The sequence below is a fragment of the Chiloscyllium plagiosum genome, unplaced genomic scaffold (genome assembly GCF_037043375.1).
Source record: "Chiloscyllium plagiosum isolate Xiang-an unplaced genomic scaffold, Cpla_swu_hap1 HiC_scaffold_4, whole genome shotgun sequence".
Lineage (NCBI taxonomy): Eukaryota > Metazoa > Chordata > Chondrichthyes > Orectolobiformes > Hemiscylliidae > Chiloscyllium > Chiloscyllium plagiosum.
Genome location: NW_028270142.1, coordinates 41,848,104 through 41,875,141, shown reverse-complemented (window position 1 = coordinate 41,875,141; position 27,038 = coordinate 41,848,104). Strand labels below are relative to the sequence as shown.

General features: G+C 41.5%; 1 protein-coding gene across 1 annotated transcript in view; it reads right to left on the bottom strand.

Moving 5' to 3' along the window:
* Window positions 1-26,578, bottom strand: part of emc2 (ER membrane protein complex subunit 2) — a 118,021-nt gene extending 91,443 nt beyond the window's left edge. The window contains exons 1-2 of the mRNA XM_043688741.2: window positions 26,459-26,578; window positions 1,886-1,999 (exon numbers count right to left, since the gene is read on the bottom strand). Coding sequence (XP_043544676.1) covers window positions 1,886-1,999; window positions 26,459-26,498 — 154 coding nt within the window. The 5' untranslated portion in view covers window positions 26,499-26,578. The remainder of the gene's footprint in view (window positions 1-1,885; window positions 2,000-26,458) is intronic.
* Between the last annotated feature and the right edge of the window lie 460 nt (window positions 26,579-27,038).

Below are 27,038 nucleotides of genomic sequence, written 5' to 3'. Positions count from 1 at the left end.
TAACACAACACCGGATTATAGCCCAACAGGTTTATTGAAACCGCAAGCTTTCCGACGGAGCAGGGGCTCCAAATGCTTGCGGTTTCAAATAAACCTGTTGGGCTATAACCCAATGTTTTGTCATTTCTGACTTTGTCCACCCCCAGCACCTCTGAATTGCGGCTACCATTGACACCACCAACTGCCGGCTCAAAGTGGAGAGGACCTCCAAGAAGATCGTGCATATTGACACAGACATCAAGTTTCTGCAGAGATGCAAGAAAGCAGGCAAGATGCCAAAAGGACTACAGATCACAAACACAAAAGTCTATGTACACCACAGATTACGTTGAGAGACTTTGCCGTCACACCTCTTGCAAACTCCTCAATCGTCTCATCCACCAACTTTTCAGCAGGCAATTTTTGAAACAACAGTAATCTAAGTGAAGACTTCACCTTCCAATGAGGAGGATGTGGTGAAATTGCTTCCACTGGTGGGATAGTCAAAACTAGGGGCTAGAATTATAAGACAGTCATGAATCAATCCAGCAGGGAATGCAGAAAACTCCACTTTATGCCAAGAGATTGGAGCTTGCGCATGTATGGAGTAATTGAGGCCAATAATACAGATTCAGTTAAGGTGAAGTTAAATAAATATTTGTGGGGAAAATGTACTAATCAGGTGAGATGAAGGGGGTGGAAAAGACAAAGCATAAATAAACCATAAAAAGAATGGTCCAATTGTGTTGAATAGCTAGTTTCTATGCTGTAATTCAATGCAAATCTTTGTAATTGATGGATATATTTAAAGTTCCAAGCAGGCAGTACTATAAAAATTTAAGTTAAACAGAGATTTCTAACAAGAACAATTCTACTAAGGGAGAGCCTGAATACAGGTGTTATCTCAGGGCCAACTGCAGCTCTTATTCACCTGTTAGAGCTAGCAAATGGAGAAGGATGATCTCCCTGAGGCGAAAGAAGTTTACAAAGTGGTCCAACAGTTGATCAGTTCTCACTGTTACAGGGAAATTATCATTGAACATCCACAGAACATAAAACTCCTATGCCCATACATAGCACTTGCCTGTGCTACTCCTTGCCTTCTTGTCACGTTTCTGTCACACTTTGTCATTCCTTTTTCCTTTTCAATTAAGAAACATGCCACAGTAGTCACTCAGAAGTATGTGCGAGAGCAACAGAGATAAAAGGAGTGACAGAGAAAATTATGTCTCCATCTTCAAACTCATGTGACTTTCACCCTTGACAAAAAATTCAATTTTGAAGTTGGGCATTTATCTTGAATCTCACAGCATATTCAGCCCATTGTGCCTGCGCCTGCTCTTTGAAAAAGCTACCAAAAAGCACCATGGCCCTTCTGTTAGCCCATAGCCCTGTACATTTTTCCTTTTCAACTCGACATCCAATTCCTTTTGAAAGTTATTATTGAAACTGCTTTCACTTGCCCCTTCAAGCACTGCATTCCAGATCTCCAAAACAAATTCACATCTTCCCTTTAGTTCTTTAGCCAATTATTGGTGCTCTGTGGTCACAAACTCGCCTGCACTCCAATCTGACAGATTCTTCTTATGTACTCTGTTAATATCCTTCAGAATTGCAAACACAATTAAAATTTGTTATGAAAATTGTCAATAACTTTGTAAATTTAAACTTCTCCAAGTTGATTTTTCAATACTGATCTGCTTTTCAAACACAGGCCACTTTGTGTGATATGGCATACAGATCACTAAGCAGATGTACATGAAGCATACAACCAGCCTCGAGAAGAATCAGTCTTTTCTTTTTCCTTGACATTTAAATTACATTAGATTGTAAGTGTGGAATGTGCTCAATCACTGTAATCAGGGAAGCTCTATTCCTATCCTTTCTCCTGTAATTCCATACTCACCGTCATCTCCAAGTTTTGATGCATAGTCACTTATTAGCTCTTCTCCGACTTCCACTATCTGTTCACTGTTGCGGTAGTTCTCGTCTCGCCATTTCCTCAGCTTGTCGCGCATATCTGAAAAATCAGAAAAAGGATTTTTGAATAAACAGAAACAGAAAAAATCTTGTAAACAAATATAATCAAACATTTGGAGAACTAATGATGTGTGAAATATGAGGATAGCTTCTTATTAACATAAATTAAAACATCATGTAGATCAGTAAAAGACACAAGGAATGTCAAATTGCCCACTTGACTTGAACAAGCATCTCCACAAGGTAATGTATTGCTGATCCTTCTCATGAACTACAGTAGACATTTTGCACATCGAAGTAACAGGCACCACAGAGACACCACAGGCCCAACAGCGACATGGTCAGAGACAACTTTCCAAAAATGGACACTCTTTGGGTCATGGCATTAAAATAAAGAGTCTTAAGCCTGCCACAAATGCTTCAGCAGAAATTTCCAAACAAGACGACTCCCAATCAAAAAAGGAATTCTTTTGTCATTGTACGTGTCTAATGACTGACTGAACAGCAAGAATGGACAAAATTAGGATTACATTTTTAAAAATTAATTTCAGAATGGTTAACAGACAGACAGCAGAGAATATACAAAATGGATCATTCTCAGGATGGCAGGCTGTTACTCGTGAAGTTCTGCATGGATCAGTACTAACGCGACATGGTCAGAGACAACTTTCCAAAAATGGACACTCTTTGGGTCATGGCATTGAAATAAAGAGTCTTAAGCCTGCCACAAATGCTTCAGCAGAAATTTCCAAACAAGACGACTCCCAATCAAAAAAGGAATTCTTTTGTCATTGTACATGTCTAATGACTGACTGAACAGCAAGAATGGACAGAATTAGGATTACATTTTTAAAAATTAATTTCAGAATGGTTAACAGAGAGACAGCAGAGAATATGACAAAATGGATCATTCTCAGGATGGCAGGCTGTTACTAGTGAAGTTCTGCATGGATCAGTACTAAGTCCGCAGCTGTTCAAAACCTACAGAAAATGTGGATGTGGAAACCAAATGTAATACTTATGACAACACCAAACTGGTTGGGAATCTAAGTTGTGAGTAGAATACAAGGAGGTTTTAAGAGGACTTGGGTTTGCTAAGTGTATGGGCTAAAAGATGGAATATAACGTGAATACATGTTAAGTTTCCACTTTGGTATAAAAACAGTGGGGCAGATTATTTCTTAAACGTTAAGAGCCTGGAGGTTTCGGTGTCCAAAGGGATCAGGGTGTCCTTGTTTGAGTGTCACAAAGTTAGCATTCAGACACAGCAAGCAATCAAGAAAGCAAACGTTGGCTGTCATCGTGAAGGGATTTGGGAGAACACAGAAGTAAAGGTTTCTTGCTGCAATTATATCAAGTTTTGGTGAGAGCTCGATCACCTGGAATAAGGTGCAAAGTTTTGGTCCCTTCATGTAAGGAGGGATATACTTGCCAAAGATGGCATGCACCTTTGGTACAGTGTTTTGGTGCTGGAAGGATTGAATGTTTAAGATCGGAGGATCACAGAATCTCTACAGTGTAGAAGCAAGCCGTTTGGCCCATCACATACACACTGACTCTCCGAAAAATATCGCCCCACCCAGACCCACCCCATCCCTGTAACCTTGTATTTTGCATGGCTACTCCACCGAGCCTGTACACTTCTGGACACTATGGGCAATTTAGCTGGTGGATCAGATGTCAATCATTCAAACATTTTAACTGTATTGGCCCAGTAGGTCAGTTAGCACATGTTATACCGTGACCAAATAGGCTTTACGAATCAGCCATGGCTGAGCAGTTGCATTCATGCTTCGGAGTCAGAAAGTTATGGGTTAAAGTGCCCGCTTCAGATGTGATCACAGAATCAAGTCTGACACTCCTGGTGTCGTAACAAGGGAATACTAATACTGCACTATCAAAGGTGCTTTCCTTCAAATAAAACATTAAACCAAGGACCAGTTTAGCCGTGTGGGTGGTAAACATCCTGCAGCTCAATGCCCTGGTCAACGTTCATCTCCTATTTATATGCACCCAAAACAATGATTATTTGATTATTTATCTCATTGCTGTTTGTGGAAATTTGATGAGATTTTATTCGATTAGATTCCCTACAGTGCAGAAATAGGCCCTTTGGCCCAAAAACTCAGAGTTGTGAATGCATGGAATGCGTTGCCAGCTGTGGTGGTGAAAGCAGAGTCACTGGGGACATTTAAGCAACTGTTAGACATGCACATGGATAGCAGTGAGTTGAGGGGTGCATAGGTTAAGTTACTATATTTTACATTAGGATTAAACCTCGGCACAACATCGTGGGCCAAAGGGCCTGTTCTGTGCTGTACTCTTCAATGTTCTATGTTCGAAGTCCCAACGACCCTCCGAAGAGTAACCCACCCAGACCCATTCACCTACTCCCCACTAATGCACCTGTCACTATGGGCAATTTAGCATGACCAATTCACCTAACCCACACATCTTTGGACTGTGGGAGGAAACCAGAGCATCCGGAGGAAACCCACGCAGACACAGGGAGAATGTGCAAACTCCACGCAGACAGTCGCCTGAGGTTAGAATCGAACACCTGGGTCTCTGGCACTGTGAGGCAACAGTGCTAACCACTGTGCTGCCCCATTGATAGGCAAGATTTCTAAGTTACAATTCAAAGTAAAATTCAAAAATATTTATCTGGCTGCAAGATACTTCATAGTGTCATGAAGTTGTGAGAGGAACTGTCGACATGGAAGTCATTACCTTAGTGTGCTGTTTCACATGCAAGACTTAAAAGATGAATTGCATCATTTGTGTCGATTGCATAAGAAACCATTTGCCTCATACCCACTGCCTAAGCTTCAATCCAACAAGTGTTTGGCTTGGCACAAACACGTATAATATTCCATCCCTTTGCACGTTCTCCCCGTGTCTGCGTGGGTTTCCTCCGGGTGCTCCGGTTTCCTCCCACAGTCCAAAGATGTGCAGGTCAGGTGAATTGGCCATGCTAAATTGCCCATAGTGTTAGGTGCATTAGTCAGAGGGAAATGGGTCTGGGTGAGTTACTCTTTGGAGGATCGGTATGCACTGGTTGGGCCAAAGGGCCTGTTTCCATACTGTAGGGAGTCTAATCTAACATCACCTGATCAAATTCATTTTAGTGCAGAATCAACAAGCTTCCCAACAAATTGTTTTTAACTTTTGCAAGATGTTCAAAATCATAAAAGAGAATAGCTTGTGATGATATCATGCTTTGTAATTACATAAAGAGTAATAAGTAATGGAATTACTATGGGAGATCTTCAGACATAAAAAAATTGGAGCGCTGAACCATAACTCAGCACACTGATGAGAAGTTTGCAGAAACAATTACAGCTTCAAACACAAAGAATGTGTGAACAATGTGGACATTGAAGACCAGTCTGCAGGAACTTCCACCTTGCTTGACATGAAAATGATTAAAAGATCAACCATTGTATACAGTTTGCAAAATCTGGCTTGTGAAACAGGTTTTAAAACTTCTCTCGAAAATGATGCTAACACCATACAAAAAGACACACTTTAAAAAAAAAGCACAGAAGGAAGAGATTAGTTACGATTGAATACCAGTTTAAGAAAAACAAAAATAAAAATAGCAGTGCAAGCAAAACGACCACAACATTCAGAGTTCCAGGTTTCATTCTAAGACTGACTGTCATAGAATCATACTGCATAGAAACAGACCCTTCAGTCCAACTAGTCCACGTTGACCATGTTCCCAAACTAAACAAGTCCCACTCGTCTGTGGTTGACCTATATTCCTAAATCTTTCTTATTCATGTACTTATCCAAATGTGTTTTAAATATTGTAACTGTACCTGCAAACACCATTTTCTCTGGCAGTTCATTCCACACACAGAGTCATAGAGACATACAGGACGGAAACAGACCCTTCGGTCCAACTCGTCCATGCCAACCACAAATCTGAAATTAATTTAATCCCATTTGCCAGCACTTGGCCCATATTCCTCTAAACACGTCCCATTCACAAAACCCTCCAGATGCCTTTCAAATGTTGCAATTGTACCAGTCTTCACCACTTCCTCTGGCACCTCATTCCACAGAAGCACCATCTCGAGTAAAAAAGGTTGTCCCTTCGGTCCCTTTTATATCTTTCCCCTCTCATCCTAAACCTATGCCCTCCAGTTCTGGACTCCTCCACCGCAGGAAAAAGACTTGGTCTATTTATCTTATCCACGCTCCTCATGATTTTATATACCTCGATAAGGTCAACCCTCAGCCTCCAACCTGTTCAGTCTCTCCTTATAGCTCAAATCCTCCAACCCTGGCAACATTCTTGTCAGTCTTTTCTGAACCCTTTCAAGTTTCACAACATCCTTCCTGTAGGAGGGAGACCAGAATTGCACACATAAGCCCCTCTGTGTAAAAACGGTTGCCACTCATGTCCTTTTTAAAACTTTCTCCTCTCACTTTAAAACATATGCCCCATAGTTTTGAATTCCCCCACACTAGGGAAAAAAATCCCTTGCTATTCACCTTATCTATGCCCCTCATGATGTTATAAACCCCGCAACCTCCTTCACTCCAGTGAGCAAAGTCCCAGCCTATCCAACTTAACTAAAATCCTCCATTCCCACCAACATCCTGGTAAATCTTTTCTGAACCCTCTCCAATTTAATAATATCCGTCCTACAGCAGAGTAACCAGAACTGCACACAGTACTCCAAAAGAGGCCTCACCAATATCCTGCACAACTTCAACATGACGTTCTAACTCCTATACTCAAAAGGTCTAAGCAATGAAGGCAAGCTTGCTAAACATCATCTTAAGTACCCCCATCTACCTGTGACACAAATTTCAAAGAATTATGTACCTGAACCCCTGGGTCTTTCTGTTCTACAATACTACACAGGGCTCTGCCATTAATTCTCTAAGTCCTGCCCTTGTTTATTTTATCAAAATGCAATACCTCGCATTTTTCCAAATTAAATTCTATTTGCCACTTCTCAGACCACTGAACCAAATGATCAAAATATCTTTGTAATCTTAGATAACCTTCTTCACTGTCAACTATACCACTGATTTTAGTGTCATTCGCAAACTTACTAACCATGCCTCCTATATTCTCATCCAAACCATTTACATAACTGACAAACACAAGTGGACTCCAGTACTGATCCCAGAGGAACACTGCTGGTCTCAGGCCTCCAGTCTAAAAAACAACTCGCTATGACTGTCCTCCAATGCTTCCCACTCACCACTTTCACAACTCACTCACTTAATCCTAGCCTCTTTGCTATCTCCAATTTTCTTTACTCCAAAATTGGCAGCCATGCCTTCAGCTGCCTGGATCTCAAGCTCTGGAATTCTCTCCCTGAAGCTCTCCACCTTTACTTCTCCTGCTTTAACATGTTCCTTATAAATCAAACTAAAAAAACTAAAGAAAAAAATCTCTCTCTTTGATCAAGTCTTTGGACACTTAACCCAATATCTCTGCCAAATTTCTGTGAAGTGAGCAATTTACTCCATTGCAGGTGCTATATAAATACAATACATTACAACCAACCTTGCAAGTCAACCCTTTGTCAATCCTCACTGATGCTGTTTCAAGACATCCAGTCACTTCCAAGCCTCCAATAATAAAACTATGTGGCACCCAGCTTTCACTAGCTAAACGTAAATATGCTTAGGCTGCCGATCTCAATTAGCTTGAATGGAGCAGAATACCTAGCACAGACTGTGGGGCAAATGACCAATTTTCAGGCAGCATATTTCATGTAAATCAGTACAGGACCAACTCATACTCTGTTGTACCTCTCTTGTTAAGAATTTAAGATTATTCCCCTCTTTATGTTCCTGCCAAATCTGCCTCATCCTCCTCATTATGTTTTATATCTCTATCTGCCTTAACTGTTCGCTGCCTTCTTGCATCTTATAGTTCTTCCATTAACTTATTCTCCTTTCCCACTGACTGTGCTTCAACTTGGACACTGAACTGACCTTACACTGTCCAGAAAGTGAACTTACAGTTTTCTCAGACATCTTCCAGGTAATCTCTCTCCAGCAGAGATTAAATACACATGGAAAAGCTAAAATCATAGATGGGCATGACTGAAGTGCAGAAAATGGAGTAGCACTGCGTGGTATCCTGGATCTAAAAAGTATGCCCATTGTCCACAAGGCTCAGGATATAATGGAGTACTTGAATGAGTGCAGTTCTAACAACACTCAAGAAGCTCAACAGCATCCATGGCAAAACAACCCACTTTATATGCTCAAGCAATCAAATCATCTAAACATTTGCTCCATCCACAAATGCAAATTAGCAGCAATATGTCAATCTACATGATGCATTGTGACAACTCACGAGGCCTTTTTTGACAGTATCTTTCAAATGTGTGACCTCTACTACCTTGAAGAACAAGGTCAGCAAGTACTTGGGAACACCACTTGCAACTTCCCCTTCAAGGCTCACACTAAACTGATTTGGAACTATGGCGATGCCTCTAAACGGTCAATGGGTCAAAATTCTAGAACTCAATCCTTCACATATGAACACAATTTAGGAAATGTTGGCCATTTCACTCCTCAAGTCTGCTCCATCATTCAATAAGATCATGGTTGACCTGATGATGTGATTCCCACCTATCCCTAATAACGTTCACCCCTTTGCTAATCAAGAATATATTTACCTATATCTTTTAACTAGTCAAAGACTCTGTTTCCACCACCAGTTGAGGAAGCGATTGTTGAAGATTCAGGACTCAGAGACAGATGATTTCTTAATCACAGTCTTAAATGGACAACTACTGATTTTTACATGTTATAGATTTTCCCAAAAGTGAAAACATCCTTTCACATGCACTGTCAAGATCCCTCTGGATGTTGTATATTTTAATCAAGTAGTCTCCTACTCTTTTGAAATCCAGCAGATACAAGCCTAAGAGAAAGTGAGGACTGCGGATGCTGAAGATAGAGTCAAAAAGTGTGGCGCTGGAAAAGCACAGGTCAGTCAGCATCCGAGGAACAGGAGAAGGAAGGGCTGATGCCCGAAGGTACAAAGCTAGCCTGGCCAACGTTTGCTCTGAAGACAACTCACCCATTCCAGGTATTAGTCCTATCTCTGAACTGCTTCCAACACATTTATATCCTTCCTTAAATAAATACTGTACAGAATGCTCAAAATTTGGCATACCTGGTAACTGAAACATAATCTCCCTACGTTTGTATTCAACTGCCCTTGCAAAAAAAATCTAACAGTTTCCCTAATTAGTCACTGTACTTTGATTAGATTAGATTCCCTACAGTGTGCAAACAGGTCCTTCGGCCCAGCAAGTCCACATCAACACTCCAAAGAGTAACCCACCCAGTCCCATTTCCCTCTGACTAATGCACCTAACACTACAGGCAATTTAGCATGGCCACTTCACCTGACCTGCACATCTTTGGACAGTGGGAGGAAACCAGAGCACCCGGAGGATACCCACGCAGACACGCGGAGAATGTGCAAACTCCACACAGACAGTCACCCAAGGCTGGAATCGAACCTGGCACCCTGGTGCTGTGAGGCTGCAGTGCTAACCACTGAACTGCCATGCCACCACCGTGATGATCTACTTCATCAGATGGTGTTTGCAGCGTAATATTGAAGGGTTATATCACACTGCCTAGCTTACTTTCCCATTAAATCAACCACTTTCTAAGTTACTACATTATTGCTTGGTGATGCTCGACACCTCAGCAGGTACGAGCAGCAGACAGAGGAGTACATTTGTGACACCACAGGCCAGCTTTCAGCATCACAGCCATGCCTTCCTTCCATTTGTCCTTTAGCCTTCCACCAGAGCTTCTGACATGATGTGATGGATGTTTTGATAGGGTCTCATTACCACCAGTGGGAATAGAGGAAATTACATAACTGTCCAAAATAAGTCATGATTTAGAGGAGCCGATGTTGGACTGGAGTGTACAATGTTAAAAAAAAAATCACACAACACGAGGTTACAGTCCAACAGGTTTACTTGGAAGCACTGCTTCTTTGTCAGCTGGTTATGGAGTATAAGGTTACAGGACACCACCTGATGAAGGAGCAGCGCTCTGAAAGCTAGTGCTTCCAAATAAACCTGTTGGACTACAACCTCGTGCTGAGAATTTTAGCCCAAAATTGGAATATTGCATGCAGTTCTGGTCTCTGTCCTATCAGAAAGATGTTGTGAAACTTGAAAGGGTTCAGAAAAGATTTACAAGGATGTTGCCAGAGTTGGAGGATCTGAGCTACAGGTTGGGGCTGTTTTCCCTGGAGCGTCGGAGGCTGAAGGGTGACCTCAGAGGTTTATAAAATTATGAGGGGCATGGATAGGAAAAATAGACAAAGTCTCTTCCCTGTGATGGGGGAGTCCAGAACTAGAGGGCATAGGTTTAGGGTGAGAGGGGAAAGGTATAAAAGAGACCTAAGGGGCAACTTTTTCATGCAGAGGGTGGTACGTGTATGGAATGAGCTACCAGAGGATGTGGTGGAGGCTGGTACAATTGCAACATTTAAGAAGCACTTGCGATGGGTATATGAATAGGAAGGGTTTGGAGGTATATGGGCCGGGTGCTGGCAGGTGGGACTAGATTGGGTTGGGATATCTGATCGGCATGGACGAATTGAACCGAAGGGTCTGTTTCCGTGCTGTACATCTCTATGACTCTATGATCCACTGGCAGAAGGGCCAGTCACCACATGACACAGCATGAAGCTAATTGGGAAAAGCGCTGGAAAAGAGCCAAGCTTACTTTGTTTTGAAGTAAGTTGATCTGGAATGTACAGCTCAAAGTGGTGGAAGCAGATGCATTTCAAGAAGAGAGCTGAATATATATTTGAAAAAAAGGGGTGAAAAGAAATCTTGCAGAAAAAGGACAGGCAAGTGGGACTAAATTATCTTATTAAAAACAAAAAGTTTACAATTGGGCATCATTGAATCATTATTGCACAGGAGAACACCCATTTCAACTGTTATGTTCAAAGTATCAAATAATTTTCGTTTAGCATTCAACTGACATTTCATACACTAAATGTTATAACGTAGACCACAGCATTTATACACATTAGACTCTACATTAGGCAGTCAGCAGGTTGTGAACAAGTTCTGTTCTGGAATCCATTTGATCGCACAATGCAGGACAATATTTTTAAAAAAGGATCAATTGACAACCACAGACGCTGCAAATCAGAAGCTAAAATGGAAATTGCTGAAAAATACTCAGCAGGTCTGGCAGCATCTGTGAAACTGAGGAAGGGTCACTCAACATGAAACGTTAACAGATTTCTCTCCACAGGTGCTGCCAGGCCTGCCGAGCTTTTCCAGCAATTTCCATTTTTGTTAAAAAAGTAATTCATAAGTACAGGAAATACTTGTACATCAGATCTTTGGAATGACACCCCTGTACGAGATCACATTTGTAGGCATAATCATTAAGTTCGGCATGCCCTGTACAGATTATAATGGAATTAAAAATTTTTTTTTGCTAATTTGGATAGCAAAAAAACAAAAAGTCACTTACTTTTCTTGTATAGCAATGTTTTGCAATTCATGCATAAGGACATCTGGAACTTCTGCAATTTTTCACTATCTAAATAATACTACTTTTTTTTATTCCTCCTCCAAAATGGGTCGCTTCATGTTTTCCCACACTGTACTCCATTTGCCAGATCTTCGTCCGCAACTCATTTATACCTCTCCATTGTATGCTTCATGTCCTCTTCACAACTTAGTTTTCCACCTATCTTCACAACAACAGTAAATGTAGCAACCATTCTGTGTCTCTTCATTCAAGTCACTGATATCAAGTGCAAAACAGTCAAAGCCCCAGCAGTGATCCCTGTGGCACACCTTGAATTAGATAATGTCAATCAGAGGATTCTGGGTAATCCATGTTAGACGATGGGGGAAAAATTTGTGGCTGGAAGAGCTGCTCCTTTTATGAGGTATTTTAGGTGTTACAAGTGAATTCCTCGAATTGTAGGAGCAGCAATTACTGTCTTATGTGCTGTTGCATTGTTTTGGAACTTTGGGGGAGAAAAGATCAAAACAACGGCACTTCAAAAAATCAAAACAGACAAGGCACATGGTCAGAGAAAGAAACCTGGGCTACTCTCTGATCACAGCAATGAATCTGCATAGTTACTGCCTTTGCTGTTTGAGTTCAGGCATCTCTAGACATGACTTGTGTAGGAGAGTTCACAGCATAGGAACAGATAAGTGCATAGTTTTTAAATGCTGCCTTACTGAAAATCTACAATAGTCAGCACAGTGGATTCTTTCTTGATTTTATGTTTTATTGAGACTTTTCTCTTGATTAATTTTTAAAGATGTAACACTGGCAAGTGTTTTTTTCGAGCAATAAGATGGTGCTATTTTCTTGGTCTGTAAGTTGTGAAGGATAGCCTTTATATAGAGATGTGCTTTTCAGTGGGATGTAGGAGTTTAGAGAGAGTTTCCATATTACTGATGATTATGTCTGCAGGAAGTGCCTTTGACTGCGAATCCCATTAGATTGTGTACAGCAGTTGGACCGGCAGTTAGAGGGAATAAGGAATTTACAGGTGCTAAGGGATGTGATGGATGGATGTTATAGGAAGGGAGAATAGATGTAGATACAGTCAGGTAGATGGGTTGGCAGGTAGTGCAAGAGTCTTCTGTGGCTATCCCATCTCAAACAAGTATGCTGTTTTAGGAAAAGTAGGGGGTGATGGACTCTCAGGGGAACATAGCACCAACAGACAAGTTTCTGGTACCGAGAATGACTCTAATGTAGTGATGGGTATGTCGGTTCAAAGTGATTGATTGTGATAGGGGACTCTCAAGTCAGAGGCACAGACAGATGTTTCTGGGGCCAGCAGCAAAAAGTCAGAATGGTGTATTGCCTCCCTGGTACTAGGATCAATGGGTCTCAGAGAGGGTGCAGAATGTTCTCAAAGTGGGGGAGGGACCAATAGGAGGTCATTGTACACATTGGAACTAATGACATATGAAGGGAAAAGGATGAGATTCTGAAGGGAGAATACAAGTAGTTAGGCAGGAATTTTAAAAATACGTCCTCGAGGGTAGTAATATCTGGATTACTTCTGGTGCTACAAGCTAGTGAAGATAGGAACAAGAGGATAGAGCAGATGAATGCCTGGCTGTGGAGCTGGTGAGGGGAGAAGGGTTCACATTTTTGGATCATTGGAATCTCTTCTGGGGTAGAAGTGACCTGCACAAGAAGGATGGATTGCACCAGAATTGGAAGGGGACTAATATGCTGGCAGGGAGATTTGCTTGAGTTGCGCAGGAGGATTTAAACTAGTAATTGTGGCCGGGGGGAGGGGACACCAAGGAAATAGTGAGGAAAGAGATCAATCTGAGACTGGTTGTGTTGGGAAAAGGAGCGAGTCAAACAGTCAGGGCAGGCAAGAACAAAGCAGAGAACAAGGTAGGACTGATAAAGTAAACTGCATTTATTTCAATTCAGGAAACCAAACAGGGAAGGCAGATGAACTCAGGGCATGGTTAGAAACATGGGACTGGGATATCATAGCAATTACAGTAATAGAGCTCAGGGAAGGACAGGATTCGCAACTTCCAGGATAAAAACGCTATAGGAAGGCTAGAAAGGGGGTGTGGGTGGTTGGGGTGGTGTTTTTCATGAGGGACTACATTACGGCTGTACTTAGGGAGTACATTCCTGGGAATACATCCAAGAAAGTTATGTGGGTGGAACTGACAAATATGAGAGTGATGATCATCTTAGTTGGATTGGATTGTAGACTCCCAACAGTCAGCAAGAAATTCAGAAACTAGGAGATCTCAGTTATCTGTAAGAATAATAGGGTGGTTATGGTAAGGGATTTTAATTTCCAAACATAGACTGGGACTGCCAAAGTGTTAAGTATTTAGATGGAGAGGAATTTGTGAAGTGTGTATCAGAAACTTTTGTTATTCGGAATGTGGATGTACCTACTAGAGAAGGTGCAAAACTTGGCCATAAGGCAGGGCAGGTGACTGAGGTGTCATGGGGGAGCATTTTGGGGCCAGCGACCATAATTCTATTAGTTTTAAAATAGTGATGGAAAAGGATACGAGAATATGTAAAGGGTATAAGCTGGCAGGGAAAGAGTTAAGCTGAGTTTTGTGAAACAAGAAGTTCAGCTGAGCATGACTCAGACCAGATACCAACTTACAGTTAACAATGGTATGGAGGCAAGGGTAATGGGTTAACAAGGTGGAAAAGCATTCATTATGTAGAGCTGTTTAACAAGATGAGGTAGCATTCAGTATGCAACATCAGTTAACAAGGTGAAATGTGCACGGTGGCACAGTGGTTAGCACTGCTGCCTCACAGCGCCGGAGACCCGGGTTCAATTCCCGCCTCAGGCGACTGACTGTGTGGAGTTTGCACGTTCTCCCTGTGTCTGCGTGGGTTTCCTCCGGGTACTCCGGTTTCCTTCCACAGTCCAAAAACTGTGCAGGTCAGGTGAATTGGCCATGCTAAATTGCCCGTAGTGTTAGGTAAGGGGTAAATGTAGGGGTATGGGTGGGTTGTGCTTCGGCGGGTCGGTGTGGACTTGTTGGGCCGAAGGGCCTGTTTCCACACTGTAATGTAATGTAATCTAATCTAATCATGTGAAACCATTTAACAAAATTAAGATCATTTATTATGTAACAGCAGATGACTTAATCTTGAACTGTTCATTGCTGTTGATTGTAGCAATCACCCAATCAATATGTATGTTGCCTTATCTGGATGCTCCTCCTTGTAAAATGACTATATTATTCACTGAGAAACTGTTATTCCAGAGAAGATTGCGAACTCATGTCCCTGTACACATAGGCGATCAGTCTCTCTCCCTCCAGGGCACAGAATAAAAATGAAGGAGGTAAAACTACTCTGTATCTCCGAGTGTTCTGCTTTGACTGAGGGGGGAAATGGGACGACAATAGATAGACCAGATCTAGAAGGTGAAGTTCTAAATTGGAAGGCCAATCTTGACAGTATTAGGCAAGAACTTTGAAAAATTAATTGGGGGCAGATGTTAGCAGGTAAAGGGATAGCTGGAAAATGGGAAGCCTTCAATAATGAGATAACGGAAATCCAGAGACAGTGTATTCTTGTTAGGGTGAAAGGCAAGGCTCGTAGGTGAATGCTGGATGATTAGAGAAATTGATGTTTTGGTTTAAAAGAAGGAAGCATACATTAGGTATAAACAGCAGAGATCAAATGAATCCTTAGAGTATAAGGACAGTATGAGGATACTTAAGTGGGAAATCAGGACATGAGATAGCTTTGGCAAATCGGGTGAAGGAGAATCCAAAGGGATTCTATAAATATATTATGGTCAAAAGGGTAACTAGGGAGAGAATAGAGCCGCTCAGAGAACAAAAAGGCAGCCTACAGAGAATGCAGGAGACAAGGGAGATACTAAACGAGTAATTTGCAACAGTGTTTACTGTGAAGGACATGGAAGATATAGAAAATGGGAAAATAGATGGTGACATCTTGATAAATGTCCATATTAAAGAGGTGGTGGGGCTGGATGTCTTAAAATGAATCAAGGTGGATAAATCTCCAGGACCTGATCAATGCCCGAGAACTCTGTGGGAAGCTAAAGAAGTGATTCCTAGGCCCCTTGCTGAGATATTTGTATCATCGATAGTCACAGGTGAGGTGCTGGAAGACTGGAGGTTGGCTAACGTGGTGCCAATATTTAAGAAAGGTGGTAAGGAAAAGCCAGGGAACTATAAGCCGGTGAGCCTGACATTGGTGGTGGGAAACGTGTTGGAGAGAACCCTGAGGAACAGGACATTAAATGTATTTGGAAAGGCAAGGACTGATTAGGGATAGTCAACATGGCTTTGTGCATGGGAAATCATGTCTCACGAACTTGATTGAGTTTTTTGAAGAAGTAACCAAGAGGATTGATGAGGGCAGAGCAGTGCTCATGATCTATGTGGACTTCAGTAAGGCATTCGACAAGGTTCCTCATGGTAGACTATTTAGCAAGGTTCGCTCTCATGGAATACAGGGAGAACTCATTTGGATACAGAACTGGTTCAAAGGTAGGTGGTGGTGTTGGAGGGTTGCTTTTCAGACTAGAGGCCTGTGACCAGTAAGTCCACTGCTTTTCGCCATTTATATAAATGATTTGGATAGGAAGTGTAGTTAGTAAGTTTGCAGATAACAACACCAAAATTGGAGGTATAGTGGACAGCGAAGGTGGTGACATCAGAGTACAACGGAATCTTGATCAGATGGGCTAATGGGCTGAGGAGTTGCAGATGGAGTTTAATTTAGATAAATGCGAGGTGCAGCATTTTGGAAAAGCAAATCAGAGTAGGACTTGTACACTTAAAGTCCTGGCAAGTGTTGCTGAACAAAGAGACCTTGGAGTGCAGGTTCATAGTTCCCTGAAAGTGGATTTGCAGGTAGATAGGATAGTGAAGGCGTCTTTTGGTATGCTTTCCTTCATTGGTCAGAGCATTGAGTATTGGAATTGGGAGGTCATGTCGTAGCTGTACAGGAGACTGGTTAGGCCACTTTTAGAATTTTGTGTGCAATTCTGGTCTCCTTCCTATTGGAAAGATGTTGTAAAACTTGAGAGGGTTCAGAAAAGATTTACAAGGATGTTGCCAGGGTTGCAGGATTTGAGCTATAGGGAGGCTGACTAGGAGAGAGGTCGGCAGCTGAGGGGTCACCTTATAGAGGTTTATAAAATCATGAGGGGCATGGATAGGGTAAATAGGCAAAGTTTTTTCATTGGGGTAGGAGGGTCCAGAATTAGAGGGCATAGGTTTAGGGTGAGAGGGGAAATATTTAAAAGGGACCCAAAAGGCAACATTTTCATGCAGAAGGTGGTGCATATATGGAATGAGGTGCCAGAGGATTTGGTGGAGGCGGGTACAATTGCAGCATTTAAAAGGCAGCTGGATGAGTATATGAATAGGAAGAGTTTAGAGTGATATGGGCCAAGTGCTGGCAAATGGGACTAGATTAGGATATCTGTTGTGGTTCTGTTCGCCGAGCTGGAAGTTTTTGTTGCAAACGTTTCGTCCCCTGGCTAGGCGACATCATCAGTGCTTGGGAGCCTCCTGCGAAGCGCTTCTTTGATGTTTCCTCCGGTGTTTATAGTGGTCTGTCCCTGCCGCTTCCGGTTGTCAGTTTCAGCTGTCCGCTGTAGTGGTTGGTATATTGGGTCCAGGTCGATGTGTTTGTTGATGGAGTTTGTGGATGAATGCCATGCCTCTAGGAATTCCCTGGCTGTTCTCTGTCTGGCTTGCCCTATGATAGTAGTGTTGTCCCAGTCGAATTCATGTTGCTTGTTGTCTGCGTGTGTGGCTACTAAGGATAGCTGATCGTGTCGTTTCGTGGCTAGTTGATGTTCATGTATGCGGATTGTTAGCTGTCTTCCTGTTTGTCCTATATAGTGTTTTGTGCAGTCCTTGCATGGTATTTTGTACACTACATTAGTTTTGCTCATGTTGGGTATCAGGTCCTTTGTCCTTCACCAGAACGAAGGACCCGATACCCAACATGAGCAAAACTAATGTAGTGTACAAAATACCATGCAAGGACTGCACAAAACACTATATAGGACAAACAGGAAGACAGCTAACAATCCGCATCCATGAACATCAACTAGCCACGAAACGACACGACCAGCTATCCATAGTAGCCACACACGCAGACAACAAGCAACATGAATTCGACTGGGACAACACTACTATCATAGGGCAAGCCAGACAGAGAACAGCCAGGGAATTCCTAGAGGCATGGCATTCATCCACAAACTCCATCAACAAACACATCGACCTGGACCCAATATACCAACCACTACAGCGGACAGCTGAAACTGACAACCGGAAGCGGCAGGGACAGACCACTATAAACACCGGAGGAAACATCAAAGAAGCGCTTCGCAGGAGGCTCCCAAGTACTGATGATGTTGCTGAGCCAGGGGACGAAACGTTTGCAACAGAAACTTCCAGCTCGGCGAACAGAACCACAACAACGAGCACCCGAGCTACAAATCTTCGCACAAACTTTGAATTAGGATATCTGGTCAGCATGGACAAATTGGACCAAAGGGTCTATTTCCGTGCTGTACATCTCTGACTCTATGACTTCATGACCTACTTATAGATACTCTATTTCTTGTTAGATAGTCAATCTTCTCTATACACCATGATCGTTCACTTTCCACAATAACATTTGAAGTGACAGCTCAACAATTGTTTTCTGGAAATGCAAGTATAGTACACCCATCAGTTCCCCTTTATCCAAGGAACAAATTGCTTCATCCAAGATCCCAAAAATTAATTAAACATGATTTCCCTTTCATAAAACCATGTTGACTCTCCCTGATTACCTTGATCTTTTCTGCCCTGCTGTAAGATCTTTAACGATAGCTTCTAACATTTTCCTTCTAACAGATGTTAAAGTCACTGGCCTGTGTTTTCTTGCTTCTGTCTCTGATGTTTTCGAACAAAATCATTATTTATTATATTCCAATCCACTGGAAGCTTCCAAAAATATAAGGAATTCTGGAAAATTAAAACCAATGCATCAACTATCTGACTTGTCATTTCTCTTCAAACTCGATCATGAAATCCTTCAGGGCTTGGGTCTTGACAGCCCTCTGGTCCAACAGTTTGATTAGGTACCACTTCCCTGCTGATTGTAATTTTGAGTTCTTCACTCTCTTTCATTTCCAGACATACCGTTGGCTTTCTCTCATAGTCTAATTTTCCCCCAGCTTATTAATCTATTCGTCATTCTTTGTTTTATTGTATATTCTGTCCAATCTTGTTGCCTGCTGTCAATCTTGATGTAATTATATTTTATCTTTTAATTAAAGATAATACAAACTAAATGTAACATTTGAATTTAATCACAGATGGTAGGTCTTCCCTTTGGACTTTTTCTTTCTTGTTAGAATGCATCTATTCTGAAATATTCCCATAAATACCTTCCATTGCTTCTCACTGAAATATCTCAATCTTGTTTGCCAGGTTATTTTAGCTATCTCTGCTTTCATGTCCTCATAATTGCTCTTATTTAGAATTAAATATCACATTGGACCTATTCTTCTGTTCCTCAAATTGAATTTAAAACTCAATCATATTCTAATTGTTGCTATGTCAGGGCACTTTCACTGAGGTTATTAATTAATCCTATCATGTTCATAATACCAAGTCTAGTATACTCTGCTTTCTGGCTGGCACCAGAAGTTACTAATCTAAGAAAAATCTAGCCTGAAAACATTATGTTTTTAGACTACTTCTGTCCATCTTTTCCAGTTTATATATAGATTAAAATCTCCATGAATTTCATTATATCTTTGTAACAATCTTGCATTAGCAGCACTCTATGCAGATTTACATCACACAGACTGCAGTGGTTCAACGAAATGTTTTCAAGAGAAATTAGAAATGGGCAGTGGATGCTGGTCTTGGTGGTGATAGCATGTGTCCTGGAAATGATTAACAAAAGCACATACAGGGAGACACAAAGTAATGCAAGTTGTGAATTTCTTCTTTTGCAGCAGATTGAGATCTGGAATGTACCGACTGAAAGAGAGGCGGAAGCACATTCAATAGTAGCTTTCCAAGAGAGAATTAGATAAATACTTGAAGGGGAAACATTGAAAAGTCTATCGGGAAAGCCCGGGTGAGTGTGACTAATTCAATAGCTCAAAGAGCCCGAAAAATCATATTAGTAGAATTGGTCATCTTGTTTCTAAAAACTTATGCAAGGACAAAATGTCTGGCAGCAAAGCAAAGGCAAATGACAGTCCTCTGAGAAGAGAGGTTATTCCATGGAACTGTGGCTGGATTAATCAAAAACTGGGATTAGTAACTTTTGTGATTTCTCACTGCAAAACTGGATTTTTTATGTTTTACAAGTGTAGTCTGGGAGATCTCTTATCATCTTGTACTCAGTCAAGATATGATATCTACTGTCTTTCCATTGCTGTGTAAATTTCAAAAATCATCTGAACTTAAACCAAGTCTTGTTCATACATCAACCATACTTGCTGACCTACACTGACTCTTGAATCAGAAATGCCTTGCTTTTCAAATTTTTGTCCGTTTTCAAATCATTACCTGGTCTCATCCTTATCTATATAATCGCCTCCAACCCAATAGTATATCTCGGGTTCTTGATTTCTCGCAGCTTGTACTTGGTGAATTTTATTTGTTCCACCAATGTCTGTGTCTCAGTCACAAAGGTTACTCTGGGATACTCTTGCTACACTTCTCTACTTTGCTCATTTAAGGCTCTCCTTAAAATCAACTTCATTGACCAAGCTTTTGGCTATCTGTCTGAATATCTCATATAGCTTGTGTCAAATTTGGTTTGATAATTGGTTCTATGATGTTTAAAAATATAACAATTTTATGCAATTGCTGTGTCTCTACCATTTCTCCAATACTTTCTGCTTCTTTGTCTGTTCTTTCTGCTCATGTTTTAAAAGTTTAACTTGCAGATGGGACACTGGTCAAGAGAACAGCCAGGAAATCCCCTCAACCATCCAGGTAGTGTGTGGGGTGATGTTATGATGATAATGGCACTTTCACTTTACAACATCTCCTACTTAAATGAACCCAGTCCCCTGGGCAGACACAAGTTCCTGACATCATCTGAGTCTGAAGATAGCTGCGTTAGTTTCTGCTTTCTGTTTTAATCAAGTATTGGTCATTTTATCTGATTGCACCTCCAAACCACTCACTCCCATCATATCCATAACTTCTCATCTTTCAAACAACACTCATCACCATCCTTTCATTTTCAACTCTTCCTCCTCTGTAAATTATTTGCTCAATCTCTCAACTATCACTTACATCGCCCTTAATCCTCCATTCACAAGCTCAATGAAAGTCTAATGGTGGGGGTCAGAGGCTTGACCCTTCCTCATGTCCCTCTGAGATGGCGTGAGCCTCAAAGGTTTAACCTGCTGACATTCTCTATCACACTGAATGCAAGGTCCTGCTACCCTTGTAATATGTCCACCAGACTTGACAGTTTAACAGACTCCAACTGGCCGAGTGAGACACTTTTATCCAACTATTTCAAGCAGCCCATCACCAACTGCTTTGGCCATTGATGGATTTGAAATAATGCCTATGTGACTGCAGTACCCATGTCTGACATCCTTAAATATGCCCTTTTGAAGAACTAACCTTAAGAACAAATTAAAGAACTTTTTTTGCAGGCTTCCTGACTAATTACAGTTACTTGACGCTGTATTCCATTAAATCAGCTCCTTAATTACTGATATCACTGCTGAGGTCTTGAAACACAGCAGTCTATGACATGTGTAGAAAGGGACAGCAGAAATAATTCCAGACATACTTATCAAGTTAAGGCTTTTCAGGTTGCACAGGAATATATTTATTTCTACAGACTGATTTTGCTTTCACTAAGATGATGACATACCATCCACGGTACAAATATCAGTAACTACAATCCTGTTTTAACCAAAAAAAGAGCAGTCAGCAGGTGACTTGCCAGTTAATGTCAGTTACACAATGACGTATTCAAAATGAAGTCATCTTCAAATCAACACAACGATGCGATGTTCTCATCAGTCTCACTGCACACTAAGAAGGTGTAATCCTAATTTATTCCAAAATTTCACACCAAACACTATACTGTTCTGGCATTATTTCCACAGCACAGCGTATTGGATTGTCAGCACAACTAATCTGCACAAATTAGGACGATATACACCATAACTAATAACTCAGTCAAACCTCCCAATGTCAGCTTGGTTCACGCATTGGGCATCACAAATATGAGCATCTGTAGTTGTATTTGTAACCAGCCTTTTGCAATATTCCATGTTAGAAATACTTATTTTGAGTACACTGAGCAGCAGCAACTCTGATCATTCAGCAACTGCATTAATCATATGGTTATGACACTGTTTATTAAGGGAGATGTTGCAGTCAAGTCACTTGTACATAAAATCAAGGTTGACACTCCACTGCAGCACTGATAGAAAGCTGCATTATCAGATGAACATCTTTCAGATAAAACATTAAGTGAAGGCTCTATTTGGATGGCTAGAAAATAACCCACTATAGTAAATCATGTTCTGAGTCAATACTTATCCCTCAAAATCAGAACTTAAATAAACTGCTCATTATCATACTGTTGTTTCAATGATCTTGTGATGTACAAATTGACTGCCATGTTTTCTACATTATAACAATAACGATACTGATAATTCAAAAGTGCTTCACTGCTTTATTGCAGAGAGCATTTTGGAGTCTCCTGTAATTGAGAAAAGCAATCCACAAACGCAAGGATGTCCTACAGGAGCAATCATCCCAACACCCACAAACAGAGCTGCATCAGACGTTATTTAAATGGGCCACAACACACTGCAACACCAGGAACTATGAGCAGCAGAAGAAAAATACTTATACAGCGTGTTCAAGAACAATGGGTACCCGATAAACACAGTCCACTGATTCTTAAACAATAAACCCAAACAAGACACAACAGCCCCAAAGACTCTAGCCCCACTACCATACATCAAAGATATCTCAGAGATGACCACAAGACTACTCCGACCCCTTGGCATCATGGTAGCCCATAAACTTATCAACACAGTGAAATAGCTACTGATGAACCTGAAGGACCCTGTACCAACAACCAGCAAAACGAATGTCATTTACAAAATACCCTGCAAGGACTGCAACAAACACTACATCGGACAGACAGGCAGGAAACTAGCCACCAGGGTACATGAACACCAACTGGCCACCAAAAGACATGGCCAGCTATCAGTTGTATCCTTACACACAGACGAAAGAGGACACCACCTCGACTGGGACAACATCCGTTCTCGGACAAGCTAAGCAGAAACACACACGGAATTCCTAAAGGCTTGGCATTCAAGCTGGAACTCCATCAATAAACACATCGATTTTACCTCATTTACCAATCTCTGAGAAAAAGAACCCCAAATAATATCACCCACCTTAACATATCAAGACATATAAACAGTGCCTCAACAGAGATTCACTAATGATGTTAGCTAGCATGATGACGAAACAGCTGAGAACAAACCTACCAGCTCAGCGAGCAAACGTACAATCTGAACCTCACCTGAGCTGTAAACCTTCTCAAAAATCACTTTGTTTCCCTTTGACAAAATATGAACTTGTACTTAAATATCATTTTTCATGATATTTCACGGAGTTTAATTTAGATAAGTGTGAGGTGCTGCATTTTGGGAAAGCAAATCTTAGCAGGACTTATACACTTAATGGCAAGGCCCTAGGGAGTACTGCTGAACAAACAGACTTTGCAGTACGAATTCATAGCTGCTTGAAAGTGGAGTCGCTGGTAGATAGGATAGTGAAGGTGGTATTTGGTATGTTTTCCTTTATTGGTCAGAGTATTGAGTACAGAAGTTGGGAGGTCATATTACAGCTGTACAGGACATTGGTTAGGCCACTGTTGGAATATTGTGTGCAATTCTGGTCTCCTTCCTATTGGAAAGATGTTGTGAAACTTGAAAGGGTTCAGAAAAGGTTTACAAGGATGTTACCAGGATTGGAGGATTTGTGCTATAGGGAGAGGTTGAATAGGCTAGTGCTGTTTTCCCTGGAGCATCGGAGGCTAAGGGATGACCTTATAGAGATCTGTAAAATCATGAGGGACATGGATAGGATAAATAGACCAAGTCTTTTCCCTGAGGTGGGGGGAGTCCAGAACTAGAGGGCATAGGTTTCCACAAAGGATGGTACGTGTATGGAATGAGTTGCCAGAGGAAGTGGTGGAGGCTAATACAATTACAACATTTAAAAGGCATCTGGATGGGCTATAACTGGGAAGGGTTTGGAGGGATATGGGCCAGGTACTGGCAGGTGGGACTAGATTGGGTAGGGATATCTGGTCGGCCTGGATGAGTTGGGCCAAAGGGTCTGTTTCTGTGCTATACATCTCTATGAACTCAGGATATGCTAAAATGTCTTGCAGCTCAAGTATTTTTGTTCTGTTGTCACTGCTTTAATGCAGGAAGTGCACCAACCAATTGGCACAAAGCAAGATCCCCACAAGTTGCAACAGATGAATGAACAGATAAACCTATGGTTTTCATTGAGGGATAACTACTGACAAGTGACCATGAGATCTCCCTGCTCTTTGTTAGATTGCTGTGGAATCTTTTACACCTGCCTGATTTCAATTTTTTAAAATGACACAATATGGTTCAATTGTAATAAACATCTGTCAGATTTACTGATGTTTGGCCTTGCAAACTGTGCATCACCCCTAATATTATGGTTCAAGCAGCATAAAGCTTACCAGATGACTCAATCACATTTATCTCTTTACCCCAGGACTGAAACAGCAATGTGACTTGCTGTTTTGTATTCCAAGAACATTGCCACTTGGATTGACCACTTAGGATCAAAATAAGTGAATATAGGGTTTTCTTCAAGGCATTGTGGGCGGCACGGTGGCACAGTGGTTAGCACTGCTGCCTCACAGCGCCAGAGACCCGGGTTCAATTCCCGCCTCAGGCGACCGACTGTGTGGAGTTTGCACATTCTCCCCGTGTCTGCATGGGTTTCCTCCGGGTGCTCCGGTTTCATCCCACAGTCCAAAAATGTGCAGGTTAGGTGAATTGGCTATGCTAAATTGCCTGTAGTGTTAGGTGCAGGGGTAAATGCAGGGGAATGGGTCTGGGTGGGTGCGCTTTGGCGGGTCGGTGTGGACTTGTTGGGCCGAAGGGCCTGTTTCCACACTGTAAGTAATCTAATCTAATCTAATTAAATGTTTGAAATTCATTACTCTGAAGTGTTAGCTACAGAGATTCTGGATGCTTTGGTTGTAATTTTCCACAAATCCTTAGATTCTGGAGACGTATCAGAGGATTCAAAAGCGATCAATGAGAGTCCCCTATTCAAAAAGAGATGGAGCCAAAAAGTAGGTAACTAAAGGCCAAATAGCCTAATATCTATTATTAGAAAAATGTTAGAATCAGTAATTAGGGAAGTACTAAGAGAACATTTGGAAGATCATAAACTAATCAAACAGACTTTTTGAGGAATAGATAGAGTGGAACCAGTAGATAAGTTGTGATTGGATTTCCAGAAGCCATTCAACAAGGTACCTCTCAAAAGTACAACAGTAGAGAAGTCTAACTACAACCGTTCAAAGTTAGACCACATTTGGAGCAGTTTTAGTCCTCTCATTTGAGACAGTTCAATGGAAGGACAGTCTTATGAACAAAAGCCAAACAGGTTGGGACTCTGCTCACAAATTTAGAAGAATGAGGTGATCTCATTGAAACACATAGGATATTAAAGAGGCTTCATAGAGTAAACGGTGAGAGGGTGAAAGTGTCTCGGACCAGAGAAGATGGTCTCAAGATAAAGAAGTGCCAATTTAAAGCTGACATAAGGAGCATTTTCTTCTCAGAGGGTTGAACGCTTTAGAACTCCTTGCTGAGAGAGCAGCAGGTACAGAGTCCTTGTGTATATTTAAGGCTGAGATAAATAGGCTCTTGATCAGTAGGGGAAATCAAAGGTTACAGGTAAAAGGCAGGAAAGTAGACCTAAGGAATGTCAAATCAGCCATGTTCCTATCGAGTAGGAGAATAGGCTCAAGAGACTACTGTTTGTTATGATCTTAAAGACATTTCATGGATAGATAATTTTTAAAGCTAGGCAGTTATTTGGTAGCATAATTGAGGGAAATGGGGAGCAGACAAGAAAGGAAGATTGAGGCAAAGTATTAGCCATAACTACATGGAATTTTGGAGCAGTTGAGGGCCAACTAGCGCACCCCTACTGTTATTTATATTAATGTGTCAACTGAAGGAAGAAGCTTTTATGCAAAATAAACTTCTGTTGTGGCATTTAAGTTTAAGAATAGTCAACAAGGTTAATATAAAGATTAAAAAATCTACCTCACAAACCATCACCAAATCGTTCAATTAATTAGAGTTGATGCTTAAAACCTAAGTACACAAATTGATTAAGTTTACACCCTCTGATCATCCAATCAGAGGTCTTAATCCTGCAGGCTATCTGAATACCATTTTTCGGTCTTTACATCCCTTGCCCAATTCCTACTTGGAGTTGTCATTTACATGCAACTAATCTCTTCGCCACTATGCACATATCTATGGAGAAAGAAGCACAACAACAGAATGGGACGACACAGATGTTGTCTAATCCCTGGACTTTGGTATTTACTGCTTTCACGTCAGACTTCCAATATCTGCAGTATTTTTCTCTCCTAAGCCTCTTCTCATCGGACCTGTGTGCCTGTTTTCCAGCGGCATTGTACTTCCAGCTTAACGTTACACACACTCCATGCCCTCATCCCCACTCAATCCGACTCGTGTAACCAACACCCGTGGAGTTCTCCCTCCACTCAAGCGAACTTCCCCTCGACTTTCGCTGAAGCGAAAAACCTCCCAAACCCCGGTCTGGATGTCGGATCACCACGATCCACTTGCTCCATTGCCCGCAGTCTGCCCACTCACCCTCCCAAGTCACATCGTACATCTCAGCAACAGACGCCATCTTGACTGCACGGTCAGCTGACCCTGTCCGTTACGTCATGGACACGCCCACCAGGCCGCGAACAATCAGAGGAGACAAGGCTGGACTAGACTGCGCAATCCGCCTGGACGGGGGCGGGGTCTCCGTGTGAGTGACAGACAAGGTCGCACATATCCTGCAGCTGATTGGTGCAGTTGGCCGATAGTGATGTAAACAATCATACCACGTGACATTGTCTCCGGCAGCTCAGCCCAACTCACCTGAATGTGGGAATGAATCTGCTTGTTCTTTCGGCCACAGGGCTGGTGATCTACCTCAACTTTATTTCCCTTCAGTATCTCCACATTCCTTTGATATCTTTAATATCTACACATCTATCAATCTGTTTGGAGGTACTCCATGATTGATCCTCAAGTCCTCTGATATCAAGATTTCCAAAGCTTCAAGAAATTCCTCCTTACCTCCGGCCTAAATGACCAACTTATTCTTTTGACTATCTAACTGAGGGAGACCTCTCTTACCGTATGCATCTCTTTCATGCTTAAACTTTTTTTATGTTTT